This window comes from Scyliorhinus torazame, chromosome 1, assembly GCF_047496885.1.
Source record: "Scyliorhinus torazame isolate Kashiwa2021f chromosome 1, sScyTor2.1, whole genome shotgun sequence".
In the NCBI taxonomy this organism is placed as follows: Eukaryota; Metazoa; Chordata; class Chondrichthyes; order Carcharhiniformes; family Scyliorhinidae; genus Scyliorhinus; species Scyliorhinus torazame.
In genome coordinates, this window is record NC_092707.1 from 50637052 (window position 1) to 50650136 (window position 13085).

Genomic DNA, 13085 nt, shown 5'->3' on the forward strand with positions numbered 1-13085 from the left:
CAAACCAAATTTAACAAGGTTAGGTGATCAAAAACATTGGCCAAAAGATGAAGGTTTTAAGGAGCATCTTAAAAGAGAAGAGAATCTTGGAAGCTGAAGGCATGGCCACCATTGGTGGAGCAATGAAAATCAGGGATACACAGATGACCAAAATTGGAGGAACAGATTTCTTGGGAGGGTTGCGTGAGATTACAGAGACAGGGAGCGGGCTAAGGCCCTAGAGGACTTGGAAATTTACTGGAATTCTTTGAGGACATTAAAAGCGTGGTGGATGTGGTGTATCTGGATTTAGAGAAGGCATTCGACAAGGTGCCGCACAAAAAGCTGCTGCCTAAGATAACTGTGCACGGCGTTACGGGTAATTTATTAGCACAGATAGGGGATTTGTTAGCTAACAGAAAGCAAGGAGTGCAGATAAATGGGTGTTTTTCTGGTTGGCGATCAGTGGCTACTGGTGTGTCTTAGGGATCAGTATTGGGACCGCAATTGTTTACAATTTACACAGGTGATTTGAAGTGTAATGAGTCAAAGTTCACAGATTACACCAAGTCGAGTGGTCGAGCAAAGTGTGCAAAGGACACTGAAAGTCTGCAGAGTGACATAGTAAAGTGAGTGGGCAAGGGTCTGGCAGATGGTGTACCATGCTCGTAAATGTGAGGTCATTCATTTAGGCAGGAATTACAGCAAAATGGACTATTATTTAAGTGATATAAATTTGCAGCATGTTGCTGTGCAGAGGGACCTCGGTGCATGAATTGCATAAAAGTCGGTTTGCAGGTGCAGCAGGTAATTAAGAAGGCAAATGCAATTTTGTCCTTCATTGCTAGAAGGATGGAGTTTAAAAACAGGGAGGTTGTGTGGCAGCTCTATAGGGTGCTGGTGAGCCCACACCTGGAGTACTGTGCACAATTTTGGTCTCCTTACTTGAGAACAGACGTGTAGGCACTGGAGGGAGTGCAGAGGTGATTCACTTGGCTGATTCTGGAGTGGCGAGGATTGGCTTATGGAGAGTGACTGAGTAGACTGGGACTATACTCAGTGGACTTTAGTAGAATGAGAGGGGGGTATCTTATAGAAACATATAAAATTATGAAGGGAATAGATAGTATAGAAGCAGGGAGGTTGTTTTCACTGGCGGGTGAAACTAGAAATAGGGGGCATAGCCTCCAAATCAGGGGGAGCAGATTTACGAGTGTGTTGCGGAGGAACTACTTCACCCAAAGGGTTGTGAATCTGTGGAATTCCCTGCTCAGTGAAGCAGTTGAGGCTACCTCGTTGAATGTTTTTAAGGCAAAGATAGATAGATTTTTGAACAGTAAAGGAATTAAGGGTTATGGTGAGCAGGCGGGTAAGTATAACGGCAGACTTCAAAAGGTTCAACATTTAATCATTTTATGGTTTGTTTTGAAGAATACTGTCAAAAATCTATTCATATCCCCAGCCACAAAAACCATGGCAAATAAAATTGGGTACAACTAAACTCTTTTTCTCTTATAAATTTAGAGTACTCAATTCTTTTTTTCCCAATTAAGGGGCAATTTAGCGTGGCCAATCCGCCTGTCCTACACATTTTTGAGTTGTGGGGGATGAGGCCCACACCGACACGTGGAGAATGTGCAAACTCCACACGGACAGTGACCTGGGGCCAGGTTCGAACCCGGGTCCTCGGTGCCGTGAGGCAGCAGTGCTAACTACTGCACCACCTTGCCGCTCCTAAATAACTGAACTCTGAAATATTTATTAATGCTCTTAATAGCAACACCTTCTCCCACTGAGCTGAACGAATTAACAGTCAATGGATACAAAAAAAACGGAAGATCAGCATGATACAAGGGATCTTCATACATAACTGTGGATGGAATTAAAGCATCTTTGCAAATTAATCATTTAACATAAAGGAAAAAAAGTACACAGAACATTACCTTCTGCCAGAGCCAACTTCTTTCCAATCAGATAGCTTTTATGTATTCCTGTGTCATACAGTTCTTCAGACCTCTTTTCACTACAGAATGTCCTCACAGTGCGAATGTTAGAGATGGTCTCTTCAGCCGTTGCACCAACAGCTGCAAGTTCATCCTGAAACTTTTTTTGCAATCTTTTCACAAACTCCCCTGGATAATCAACATAAAGCAACTACGTTAGCACCCTCTCAAAAATTGAGCATTTACTGAGTAGCTGATGTATAATTTTCAACCAAATTGTCGAAACGCATCGTTTTAAACATAACAGCATGGCATTTTATAGATTATCCTGCTTGGTTACATTTAAAAAAAAAAGAATTCACCATTTGACTAATGGCACACAACAATGGATGTGCTACCAATCAACCTCATTAACAAATTCAGAACTGTAAATGGAGTCTCAAAAGAATAAATGGCAAGATCAAATCCATACATCAAACTTTGACTGAATTTCTGCATTACTGTCTTTGAACAATAATGTGTAATAATAATAATAATTGAAACAGAAAATTCTGAAACAGCATCTGTGAAGAGAGAAACAGTTAACATGGTCAAACAGCATGCTGCACAATAAATGGCAGATGTGACTAAGACAGATATCCACGATTTCTCAACAACCCACCCAGAAATCAGTAAACACCGAAACTCTGTTTCTCTCACGAGGGATTCTAATCTTCACCTTTGACAATCTTGCCTTGGAATTCTCTCCAAAAGTCATTCCAACTCAGACAGCCTCATCGATAACCCAACTCGTAGGGTTTCAATCTCATCTCTCCCAAGATTCCGTTCCCCGAGATTCCACTCCAGCACCAACGCACAAGCACAATTTCAGCTCTTCAGCGACACCAAATAGAACATTACAGCACCAAAGTGTTACTTTGGCCTCAATGGCTCACAGCAAAGAATCACCAGCCTTGGGCTGCCTTTTTTGAGCTTCTTCCAAGCTCCTATTACTTAAAGTCTTCCAACTGCCGCCCTTTATCTGCTTGGAGTCTCTTGCATTGCTCCTCTCTTTCTTTCTCTTTAACTGAGACAGCTTCCTGTCCCCTTCCTTGGACTATTGTTCCGCTCCCAGTCACATGATCTGGTATCTGTGCCATTTATTTTTCTTTCCTTCACAATACCGAAGCACCGCCTGCTCCCAGTCCATGTTTGAGTGGAAACTTCCGAACCCTATCGGGATTTGGGAGTTCCGAACCCCCACTCACCAATCCGGTAAGTTTGAATCTTGTCACAGAAGGCCGAGAGATGACCTGATAGAGGTCATCAAAATGATGGAAGGGTTCAATCGGGTAAATTTAGAGGAAATGCTTTGACTAGTAGGGGATTCTAAAACTAGGGGCCATAAATATAAAGCAGGCCCTAATAATTCCAATATAAAGTTCAGGAGAAACTTCTTAACTCAGAGTGATTAAAATGAGGGCCCTGTTACTGCAAGGGGTGTGAAGTAAATAGAATTGACCCACTTAATGCAAGCTAGGTAAACATGAGAGAGAAAATAGAAGGGTACACTGATGGAGTTAGATGAAAATGGGTGGGAGAACATTATCATAGAATTTACAGTGCAGAAGGAGGCAATTCGGCCCATCCAGTCTGCACCGGCTCCAGGAAAGAGCACCCTACCCAAGGTCAACACCTCCACCCTGTCCCCATAACCCAATAAACCCCCCCCCCCCCGCCCCCCCCTGCAACACGAAGGACAATTTTGGACACTAAGGGCAATTTATCATGGCCAATCCACCTAACCTGCACATCTTTGGACCGTGGGAGGAAACCGGAGCACCCGGAGGAAACCCACGCACACACGGGGAGGATGTGCAGACTCTGCACAAACAGTGATCCAAGCCGAAATCGAACCTGGGACCCTGGAGCTGTGAAGCAATTGTGCTATCCACAATGCTACCGTGCTGCCCAACGTGGATCAAAAACGCAGATACAGACCAGGCAGGTCGAATGGCTTCTTTGTTGTATCCTTGTATTTTGATTCCCAAATTTGCTGCTGACAGACTCACTAGTCTCACAAATTCAGGAACGAATCTCTGATTGGAGGAGAAGCAAGCGAGCAGTGTGGAGGTGAGTGGCTTCTCTTTTGTTTTCGCATCATGCTCTTTCTCTCTACCTTTGCCCATGCTCTCTCTCTCTCTTGCCCTTACGCGCAGGCGCCAGCTCCTTCATGGAGCAAAGAGGTCAAGCAGGCAGGGCAGGCTAGGGTGGCCACAAGGAGCAGCAGAGTCACAGCGACAGCACTCGCCCAACCCCTCAACCGGAACATCAGAAATCGCTGACAGTGCAGAGTGAGGAAACGCATCTCATCAGTGTCCCAAATTCCTCCTTGGCAGTAAGATGTCCAAAACTCCCAGGCCAGTGTAGGGAGTGAGAGATGTTGCGCAGGTCCATCAACGAGGCATTCCCCACAATTGAGCGAGAGAGCCAGGGTAAGCGAGGGAGCCCGGGTGAGCGAGGGGTCGAGGGAGCCCGGGTGAGCGAGGAGACGAGGGAGCCCGGGTGAGCGAGGAGACGAGGGAGCCGGGGTGAGCGAGGGGGACCGGGTGAGCGAGGAGGCGAGGTAGACCGGGTGAGCGAGGGAGCCCGGGTGAGCGAGGAGACGAGGGAGCCCGGGTGAGCGAGGGGACGAGGGAGCCCGGGTGAGCGAGGGGACGAGGGAGCCCGGGTGAGCGAGGGGACGAGGGAGCCCGGGTGAGCGAGGGGACGAGGGAGCCCGGGTGAGCGAGGGAGCCCGGGTGAGCGAGGGAGCCCGGGTGAGCGAGGGAGCCCGGGTGAGCGAGGGGACAAGGAAGCCCGGGTGAGCGAGGGAGCCCGGGTGAGCGAGGGAGCCCGGGTGAGCGAGGGAGCCCGGGTGAGCGAGGGAGCCCGGGTGAGCGAGGGAGCCCGGGTGAGCGAGGGGTCGAGGGAGCCCGGGTGAGCGAGGGAGCTCCCGGGTGAGCAAGGGAGCCCCCGGGTGAGCAAGGGAGCCCCCGGGTGAGCAAGGAAGCCCCCGGGTGAGCAAGGGAGCCCCCGGGTGAGAAAGGGAGCCCCCGGGTGAGCAAAGGAGCCCGGGTGAGCGAGGGAGCCCGGGTGAGCGAGGGGGCAAGGGAGCCCGGGTGAGCGAGGGAGCCCGGGTGAGCGAGGAGACGAGGGAGCCCGGGTGAGCGAGGGGACGAGGGAGCCCGGGTGAGCGAGGGGACGAGGGAGCCCGGGTGAGCGAGGGGACGAGGGAGCCCGGGTGAGCGAGGGGACGAGGGAGCCCGGGTGAGCGAGGGAGCCCGGGTGAGCGAGGGAGCCCGGGTGAGCGAGGGAGCCCGGGTGAGCGAGGGGACAAGGGAGCCCGGGTGAGCGAGGGGTTGAGGGAGCCCGGGTGAGCGAGGGGTTGAGGGAGCCCGGGTGAGCGAGGGAGCCCGGGTGAGCGGGGGAGCCCGGGTGAGCGGGGGAGCCCGGGTGAGCGAGGGAGCCCGGGTGAGCGAGGGAGCCCGGGTGAGCGACGGAGCCCGGGTGAGCAAGGGAGCCCCCGGGTGAGCAAGGGAGCCCCCGGGTGAGCAAGGGAGCCCCCGGGTGAGCAAGGGAGCCCCCGGGTGAGCAAGGGAGCCCCCGGGTGAGCAAGGGAGCCCCCGGGTGAGCAAGGGAGCCCCCGGGTGAGCAAGGGAGCCCCCAGGTGAGCAAGGGAGCCCCCGGGTGAGCAAGGGAGCCCCCGGGTGAGCAAGGGAGCCCCCGGGTGAGCAAGGGAGCCCCCGGGTGAGCAAGGGAGCCCCCGGGTGAGCAAAGGAGCCCGGGTGAGCAAGGGAGCCCCCGGGTGAGCAAAGGAGCCCGGGTGAGCGAGGGAGCCCGGGTGAGCGAGGGGGCGAGGGAGCCCGGGTGAGCGAGGGGGCGAGGGATCCCGGGTGAGCGAGGGAGCCCGGGTGAGCGAGGGAGCCCGGGTGAGCGAGGGAGCCCGGGTGAGCGAGGGAGCCCGGGTGAGCGAGGGAGCCCGGGTGAGCGAGGGAGCCCGGGTGAGCGAGGGAGCCCGGGTGAGCGAGGGAGCCCGGGTGAGCGAGGGAGCCCGGGTGAGCGAGGGAGCCCGGGTGAGCGAAGGAGCCCGGGTGAGCGAGGGAGCCCGGGTGAGCGAGGGAGCCCGGGTGAGCGAGGGAGCCCGGGTGAGCGAGGGAGCCCGGGTGAGCGAGGGAGCCCGGGTGAGCGAGGGAGCCCGGGTGAGCGAGGGAGCCCGGGTAAGCGAGGGGACGAGGGAGCCCGGGTGAGCGAGGGAGCCCGGGTGAGCGAGGGAGCCCGGGTGAGCGAGGGAGCCCGGGTGAGCGAGGGAGCCCGGGTGAGCGAGGGAGCCCGGGTGAGCGAGGGAGCCCGGGTGAGCAAGGGACGAGGGAGCCTGGGTGAGCGAGGGGTCGAGGGAGCCCGGGTGAGCGAGGGGTCGAGGGAGCCCGGGTGAGCGAGGGAGCCCCCGGGTGAGCAAGAGAGCCCTCGGGTGAGCAAGGGAGCCCGGGTGAGCGAGGGAGCCCGGGTGAGCGAGGGGTCGAGGGAGCCCGAGTGAGCGAGGGAGCCCCCGGGTGAGCAAGGGAGACCCCGGGTGAGCAAGGGAGCCCCCGGGTGAGCAAAGGAGCCCCCGGGTGAGCAAGGGAGCCCCCGGGTGAGCAAGGGAGCCCCCGGGTGAGCAAGGGAGCCCCCGGGTGAGCAAGGGAGCCCCCGGGTGAGCAAGGGAGCCCCCGGGTGAGCAAGGGAGCCCCTGGGTGAGTAAGGGAGCCCCCGGGTGAGCAAGGGAACCCGGGAGAGCGAGGGAGCCCGGGTGAGCGAGGGGGCGAGGGAGCCCGGGTGAGCGAGGGGGCGAGGGAGCCCGGGTGAGCGAGGGAGCCCGGGTGAGCGAGGGAGCCCGGGTGAGCGAGGGAGCCCGGGTGTGCGAGGGAGCACGGGTGAGCGAGGGGACGAGGGAGCCCGGGTATGCGAGGGGTCGAGGGAGCCCGGGTGAGCAAGGGAGCCCCCGGGTGAGCAAGGGAGCCCCCGGGTGAGCAAGGGAGCCCCCGGGTGAGCAAGGGAGCCCCCGGGTGAGCAAGGGAGCCCCCCGGGTGAGCAAGGGAGCCCCCCGGTGAGCAAGGGAGCCCCCGGGTGAGCAAGGGAGCCCGGGTGAGCGAGGAGACGAGGGAGCCCGGGTGAGCGAGGAGACGAGGGAGCCCGGGTGAGCGAGATGTCGAGGGAGCCCAGGTGAGCGAGGGAGACCGGGTGAGCGAGGGAGCCCGGGTGAGCGAGGGAGCCCGGGTGAGCGAGGGTGTGCGAGGCAGCCCGGGTGGGCGAGGGAGCCCGGGTGAGCGCGGGGCCGAGGGAGTCGGGGTGAGCGAGGGGACGAGGGAGCCCGGGTGAGCGAGGCGGACGAGGGAGCCCGGTTGGGCGAGGGGAAGAGGCAGCCCGGGTGAGCGAGGGGACGAGGGAGCCCGGGTGAGCGAGGGGGGACGAGGGAGCCCGGGTGAGCGAGGGGGCGAGGGAGCCCGGGTGAGCGAGGGAGCCCGGGTGAGCGAGGGAGCCCGGGTGAGCGAGGGAGCCCGGGTGAGCGAGGGAGCCCGGGTGAGCGAGGGGACGAGGGAGCCCGGGTGAGCGAGGGGTCGAGGGAGCCCGGGTGAGCGAGGGAGCCCCCGGGTGAGCAAGGGAGCCCCCGGGTGAGCAAGGGAGCCCCCGGGTGAGCAAGGGAGCCCCCGGGTGAGCAAGGGAGCCCCCGGGTGAGCAAGGGAGCCCCCGGGTGAGCAAGGGAGCCCCCGGGTGAGCAAGGGAGCCCCCGGGTGAGCAAGGGAGCCCCCCGGTGAGCAAGGGAGCCCCCCGGTGAGCAAGGGAGCCCCCCGGTGAGCAAGGGAGCCCCCGGGTGAGCAAGGGAGCCCGGGTGAACGAGGAGACGAGGGAGCCCGGGTGAGCGAGGGGACAAGGGAGCCCGGGTGAGCGAGATGTCGAGGGAGCCCAGGTGAGCGAGGGAGACCGGGTGAGCGAGGGAGCCCGGGTGAGCGAGGGAGCCCGGGTGAGCGAGGGAGCCCGGGTGAGCGAGGGAGCCCCCGGGTGAGCAAGGGAGCCCCCGGGTGAGCAAGGGAGCCCGGGTGAGCGAGGAGACGAGGGAGCCCGGGTGAGCGAGGGGACAAGGGAGCCCGGGTGAGCGAGATGTCGAGGGAGCCCAGGTGAGCGAGGGAGACCGGGTGAGCGAGGGAGCCCGGGTGAGCGAGGGAGCCCGGGTGAGCGAGGGAGCCCGGGTGAGCGAGGGAGCCCGGGTGAGCGAGGGAGCCCGGGTGAGCGAGGGAGCCCGGGTGAGCGAGGGAGCCCGGGTGAGCGAGGGAGCCCGGGTGAGCGAGGGAGCCCGGGTGAGCGAGGGTGGGCGAGGGAGCCTGGGTGGGCGAGGGAGCCCGGGTGAGCGTGGGAGCCCGGGTGAGCGAGGGAGCCCGGGTGAGCGAGGGAGCCCGGGTGCGCGAGGCAGCCCGGGTGCGCGAGGCAGCCCGGGTGCGCGAGGCAGCCCGGGTGGGCGAGGGAGCCCGGGTGGGCGAGGGAGCCCGGGTGGGCGAGGGAGCCCGGGTGGGCGAGGGGCCGAGGGAATCGGGGTGAGCGAGGGGACGAGGGAGCCCGGGTGAGCGAGGGGACGAGGGAGCCCGGGTGAGCGAGGGGACGAGGGAGCCCGGGTGAGCGAGGGGACGAGGGAGCCCGGGTGAGCGAGGGGACGAGGGAGCCCGGGTGAGCGAGGCGGACGAGGGAGCCCGGGTGGGCGAGGGGACGAGGCAGCCCGGGTGAGCGAGGGGACGAGGGAGCCTGGGTGAGCGAGGGGGGACGAGGGAGCCCGGGTGAGCGAGGGGGGACGAGGGAGCCCGGGTGAGCGAGGGGGGAACGAGGGAGCCCGGGTGAGCGAGGGGGGACGAGGGAGCCCGGGTGAGCGAGGGGGGACGAGGGAGCCCGGGTGAGCGAGGGGGGACGAGGGAGCGAGGGGGGACGAGGGAGCCCGGGTGAGCGAGGGGGGACGAGGGAGCCCGGGTGAGCGAGGGGGGACGAGGGAGCCCGGGTGAGCGAGGGGGGACGAGGGAGCCCGGGTGAGCGAGGGGGGACGAGGGAGACCGGGTGAGCGAGGGGGGACGAGGGAGCCCGGGTGAGCGAGGGGGGACGAGGGAGCCCGGGTGAGCGAGGAAGCCCGGGTGAGCAAGGAGGCAAGGGAGCCCAGGTGAGCGAGTCGGCGGGGGAGCCCAGGTGAGCCCAGGTGAACGACGGGCCGGGGGAGCCCAGGTGAGCGAGGGGGAGCCCAGGTGAGCGAGGGGGAGCCCAGGTGAGCGAGGGGGAGCCCAGGTGAGCGAGGGGGAGCCCAGGTGAGCGAGGGGGTGCCCAGGTGAGCGAGGGGGTGCCCAGGTGAGCGAGGGGGTGCCCAGGTGAACGATGGGGCGGGGGAGCCCAGGTGAACGATGGGGCGGGGGAGCCCAGGTGAACGATGGGGCAGGGGAGCCCAGGTGAACGATGGGGCAGGGGAGCCCAGGTGAACGATGGGGCAGGGGAGCCCAGGTGAACGATGGGGCGGGGGAGCCCAGGTGAACGATGGGGCAGGGGAGCCCAGGTGAACGAGGGGGCGAGGGAGCCCGGGTGAGCGAGGGAGCCCGGGTGAGCGAGGGGGCGAGGGAGCCCGGGCGAGCGAGGGAGCCCCCGGGTGAGCGAGGGAGCCCCCGGGTGAGCGAGGGAGCCCCCGGGTGAGCAAGGGAGCCCCCGGGTGAGCAAGGGAGCCCCCGGGTGAGCAAGGGAGCCCCCGGGTGAGCAAGGGAGCCCCCGGGTGAGCAAGGGAGCCCCCGGGTGAGCAAGGGAGCCCCCGGGTGAGCAAGGGAGCCCCCGGGTGAGCAAGGGAGCCCCCGGGTGAGCAAGGGAGCCCCCGGGTGAGCAAGGGAGCCACCGGGTGAGCAAGGGAGCCCCCGGGTGAGCAAGGGAGCCCCCGGGTGAGCAAGGGAGCCCCCGGGTGAGCAAGGGAGCCCCCGGGTGAGCAAGGGAGCCCCCGGGTGAGCAAGGGAGCCCCCGGGTGAGCAAGTGGGCCCCCGGGTGAGCAAGGGAGCCCCCGGGTGAGCAAGGGAGCCCCCGGGTGAGCAAGTGGGCCACCGGGTGAGCAAGGGAGCCCCCGGGTGAGCAAGGGAGCCCCCGGGTGAGCAAGGGAGCCCCCGGGTGAGCAAGGGAGCCCCCGGGTGAGCAAGGGAGCCCCCGGGTGAGCAAGGGAGCCCCCGGGTGAGCAAGGGAGCCCCCGGGTGAGCAAGGGAGCCCCCGGGTGAGCAAGGGAGGCCCCGGGTGAGCAAGGGAGGCCCCGGGTGAGCAAGGGAGGCCCCGGGTGAGCAAGGGAGGCCCCGGGTGAGCAAGGGAGGCCCCGGGTGAGCAAGGGAGGCCCCGGGTGAGCAAGGGAGGCCCCGGGTGAGCAAGGGAGGCCCCGGGTGAGCAAGGGAGGCCCCGGGTGAGCAAGGGAGGCCCCGGGTGAGCAAGGGAGGCCCCGGGTGAGCAAGGGAGGCCCCGGGTGAGCAAGGGAGGCCCCGGGTGAGCAAGGGAGGCCCCGGGTGAGCAAGGGAGGCCCCGGGTGAGCAAGGGAGGCCCCGGGTGAGCAAGGGAGGCCCCGGGTGAGCAAGGGAGCCCGGGTGAGCAAAGGAGCCCGGGTGAGCAAAGGGGCCCGGGTGAGCGAGGGAGCCCGGGTGAGCGAGGGGGCGAGGGAGTCCGGGTGAGCGAGGGAGCCCGGGTGAGCGAGAGAGCCCGGGTGAGCGAGGGAGCCCGGGTGAGCGAGGGGGCGAGGGAGTCCGGGTGAGCGAGGGAGCCCGGGTGAGCGAGGGAGCCCGGGTGAGCGAGGGAGCCCGGGTGGGCGAGGGAGCCCGGGTGAGTGAGGGGACGAGGTGGCCCGGGTGAGCGAGGGGCCGAGGGAGTCGGGGTGAGCGAGGGGACGAGGGAGCCCGGGGACGAGGGAGCCCAGGTGAGCGAGGCGGGACGAGGGAGCCCGGGTGAGCGAGGGGGGACGAGGGAGCCCGGGTGAGCGAGGCGGGACGAGGGAGCCCGGGTGAGCGAGGGGGGACGAGGGAGCCCGGGTGAGCGAGGGGGGACGAGGGAGCCCGGGTGAGCGAGGGGGGACGAGGGAGCCCGGGTGAGCGAGGGGGGACGAGGGAGCCCGGGTGAGCGAGGGGGGACGAGGGAGCCCGGGTGAGCGAGGGGGGACGAGGGAGCCCGGGTGAGCGAGGGGGGACGAGGGAGCCCGGGTGAGCGAGGGGGGACGAGGGAGCCCGGGTGAGCGAGGGGGGACGAGGGAGCCCGGGTGAGCGAGGGGGGACGAGGGAGCCCGGGTGAGCGAGGGGGGACGAGGGAGCCCGGGTGAGCGAGGGGGGACGAGGGAGCCCGGGTGAGCGAGGGGGGACGAGGGAGCCCGGGTGAGCGAGGGGGGACGAGGGAGCCCGGGTGAGCGAGGGGGGACGAGGGAGCCCGGGTGAGCGAGGGGGGACGAGGGAGCCCGGGTGAGCGAGGGGGGACGAGGGAGCCCGGGTGAGCGAGGGGGGACGAGGGAGCCCGGGTGAGCGAGGGGACGAGGGAGCCCGGGTGAACGATGGGGCAGGGGAGCCCAGGTGAACGAGGGGGCAGGGGAGCCCAGGTGAACGAGGGGGCAGGGGAGCCCAGGTGAACGAGGGGGCGGGGGAGCCCAGGCGAGTGAGGGGTCCTGTGCGAGTGAGCCCGAATGCACAAAAGAGCTCCCAGGTGCACGAGAGGGAGCACCTGAGCAAACCCAGGTGCACGAGAGGTTGCCCAAGTCAGCTCGCCGTTACGAGAAAGGACTTAATCGGGGCTGGGGTCCACACACCATACCCTTTTGCCTGATTAACAACCCTCACATCGCCAAACTCTACAGGAGGAGTAGTGTGTAGGCCCTCAAACAGTAGCCACACTGTAGGAAAGGGTATAAAATTAACAGGGAACATGTAAAAAGAATAGAGCAATAATTATGGGTGACTTTAATCTTCATGTTGATTGGGTTAATCAAGTTGGAAAGAGTAGCCAGGACAACAAATTCATAGAGTGCATTAGATAGTTTCCTAGAGAAATGAATGACATGGAGCCAACCAGGGAACAAGCTATCTTTGATCAGGTAATGGATAATAAGGCAGGTTTAAAGAAGTATAAATCATAACATGTCAGAATTTAATGTCCAGTTGAAAGTGAAAAACTTGGGTTGGAAATAAATGTATTTAATTTCAAAAAAGGGAATTACAATGAAATGAAGATAAGAGTTAGCTAAAGTGGACTAGACGGATAGATTAGCAGTAAATAAGCAGGGCAGACATTTAAGGTGGTAATTCATGACTCTCAGCAAAAATAAGGAGAAAAGATTTTGAGTGGGATAAAGCAACCGTGGATAACCAAGGAAGTTAAGGAGAGTATTAAGTTGAAAGAAAAAGCATATAAGGAGGTAAAACTTAATGATAACGCCGAAGACTGGGATAAATTCAGAATCCAGCAAAGGAGGACTAAAAAGATAATAAAGAGAGAGAAAATAAACTTAAGAGCGCAAACCAGCATGGAATATAAAAACTGACAGTAAGAGGTTCTTTAAATATATAAAAAGAAAGAGAGAGAGGTCAAAGTGAACATAGGCTCCTTAGAAAATCAATCTGGGGAGATACTTATGGGGAACAAGGAAATGGAGATGAGTTTGACAGATATTTTGCATCAGTCTTCACGGCGGAATATACTTCGAACATCCCATTAATACTAAAGAATATTGGGGGGGGGAAGAATTAAATGCTATCACTAGTATAATGAGGCAAAAGGCAGAAAGTTCCCTTGGCCCGGATGGCTTGCATCTTAAGATCCTAAAGGAAGTAGCTACAGAGATAGTGGCTGCATTGGTTGTAATTTTCAAAAATCCTTGGATTCTGGAGAAGTACCAGAGGATTGGAAAATTGCCAATGTGACACCCCTATTCAAAAAGGGAGGGAGGCAACTCCTTGCCACAGAGAGCTGTGGGGGCAGAGTCCTTGTGTATATTTTTTAATATAAATTTAGATTATTTTTTCCAATTAAGGGGCAATTTAGCATGGCCAATCTACCTCACCTGCACATCGGGGAGATGTACAAACCCCACACAGACAGTGACCGGGACCTGACCTTGTCTGCGTGGGTTAATAATAATCATAATCT

The 13085-nt window shown here is 61.3% G+C and overlaps 1 protein-coding gene across 2 annotated transcripts in view; it reads right to left on the bottom strand.

Annotated features, from left to right (window-relative positions):
- LOC140403708 (uncharacterized) overlaps positions 1–13085 on the bottom strand; it is a 364979-nt gene that overhangs the window by 263912 nt on the left and 87982 nt on the right. For both annotated transcript variants that reach the window (XM_072491906.1, XM_072491971.1), the window contains exon 10: positions 1923–2111. In XM_072491906.1, coding sequence (XP_072348007.1) covers positions 1923–2111 — 189 coding nt within the window. The remainder of the gene's footprint in view (positions 1–1922; positions 2112–13085) is intronic.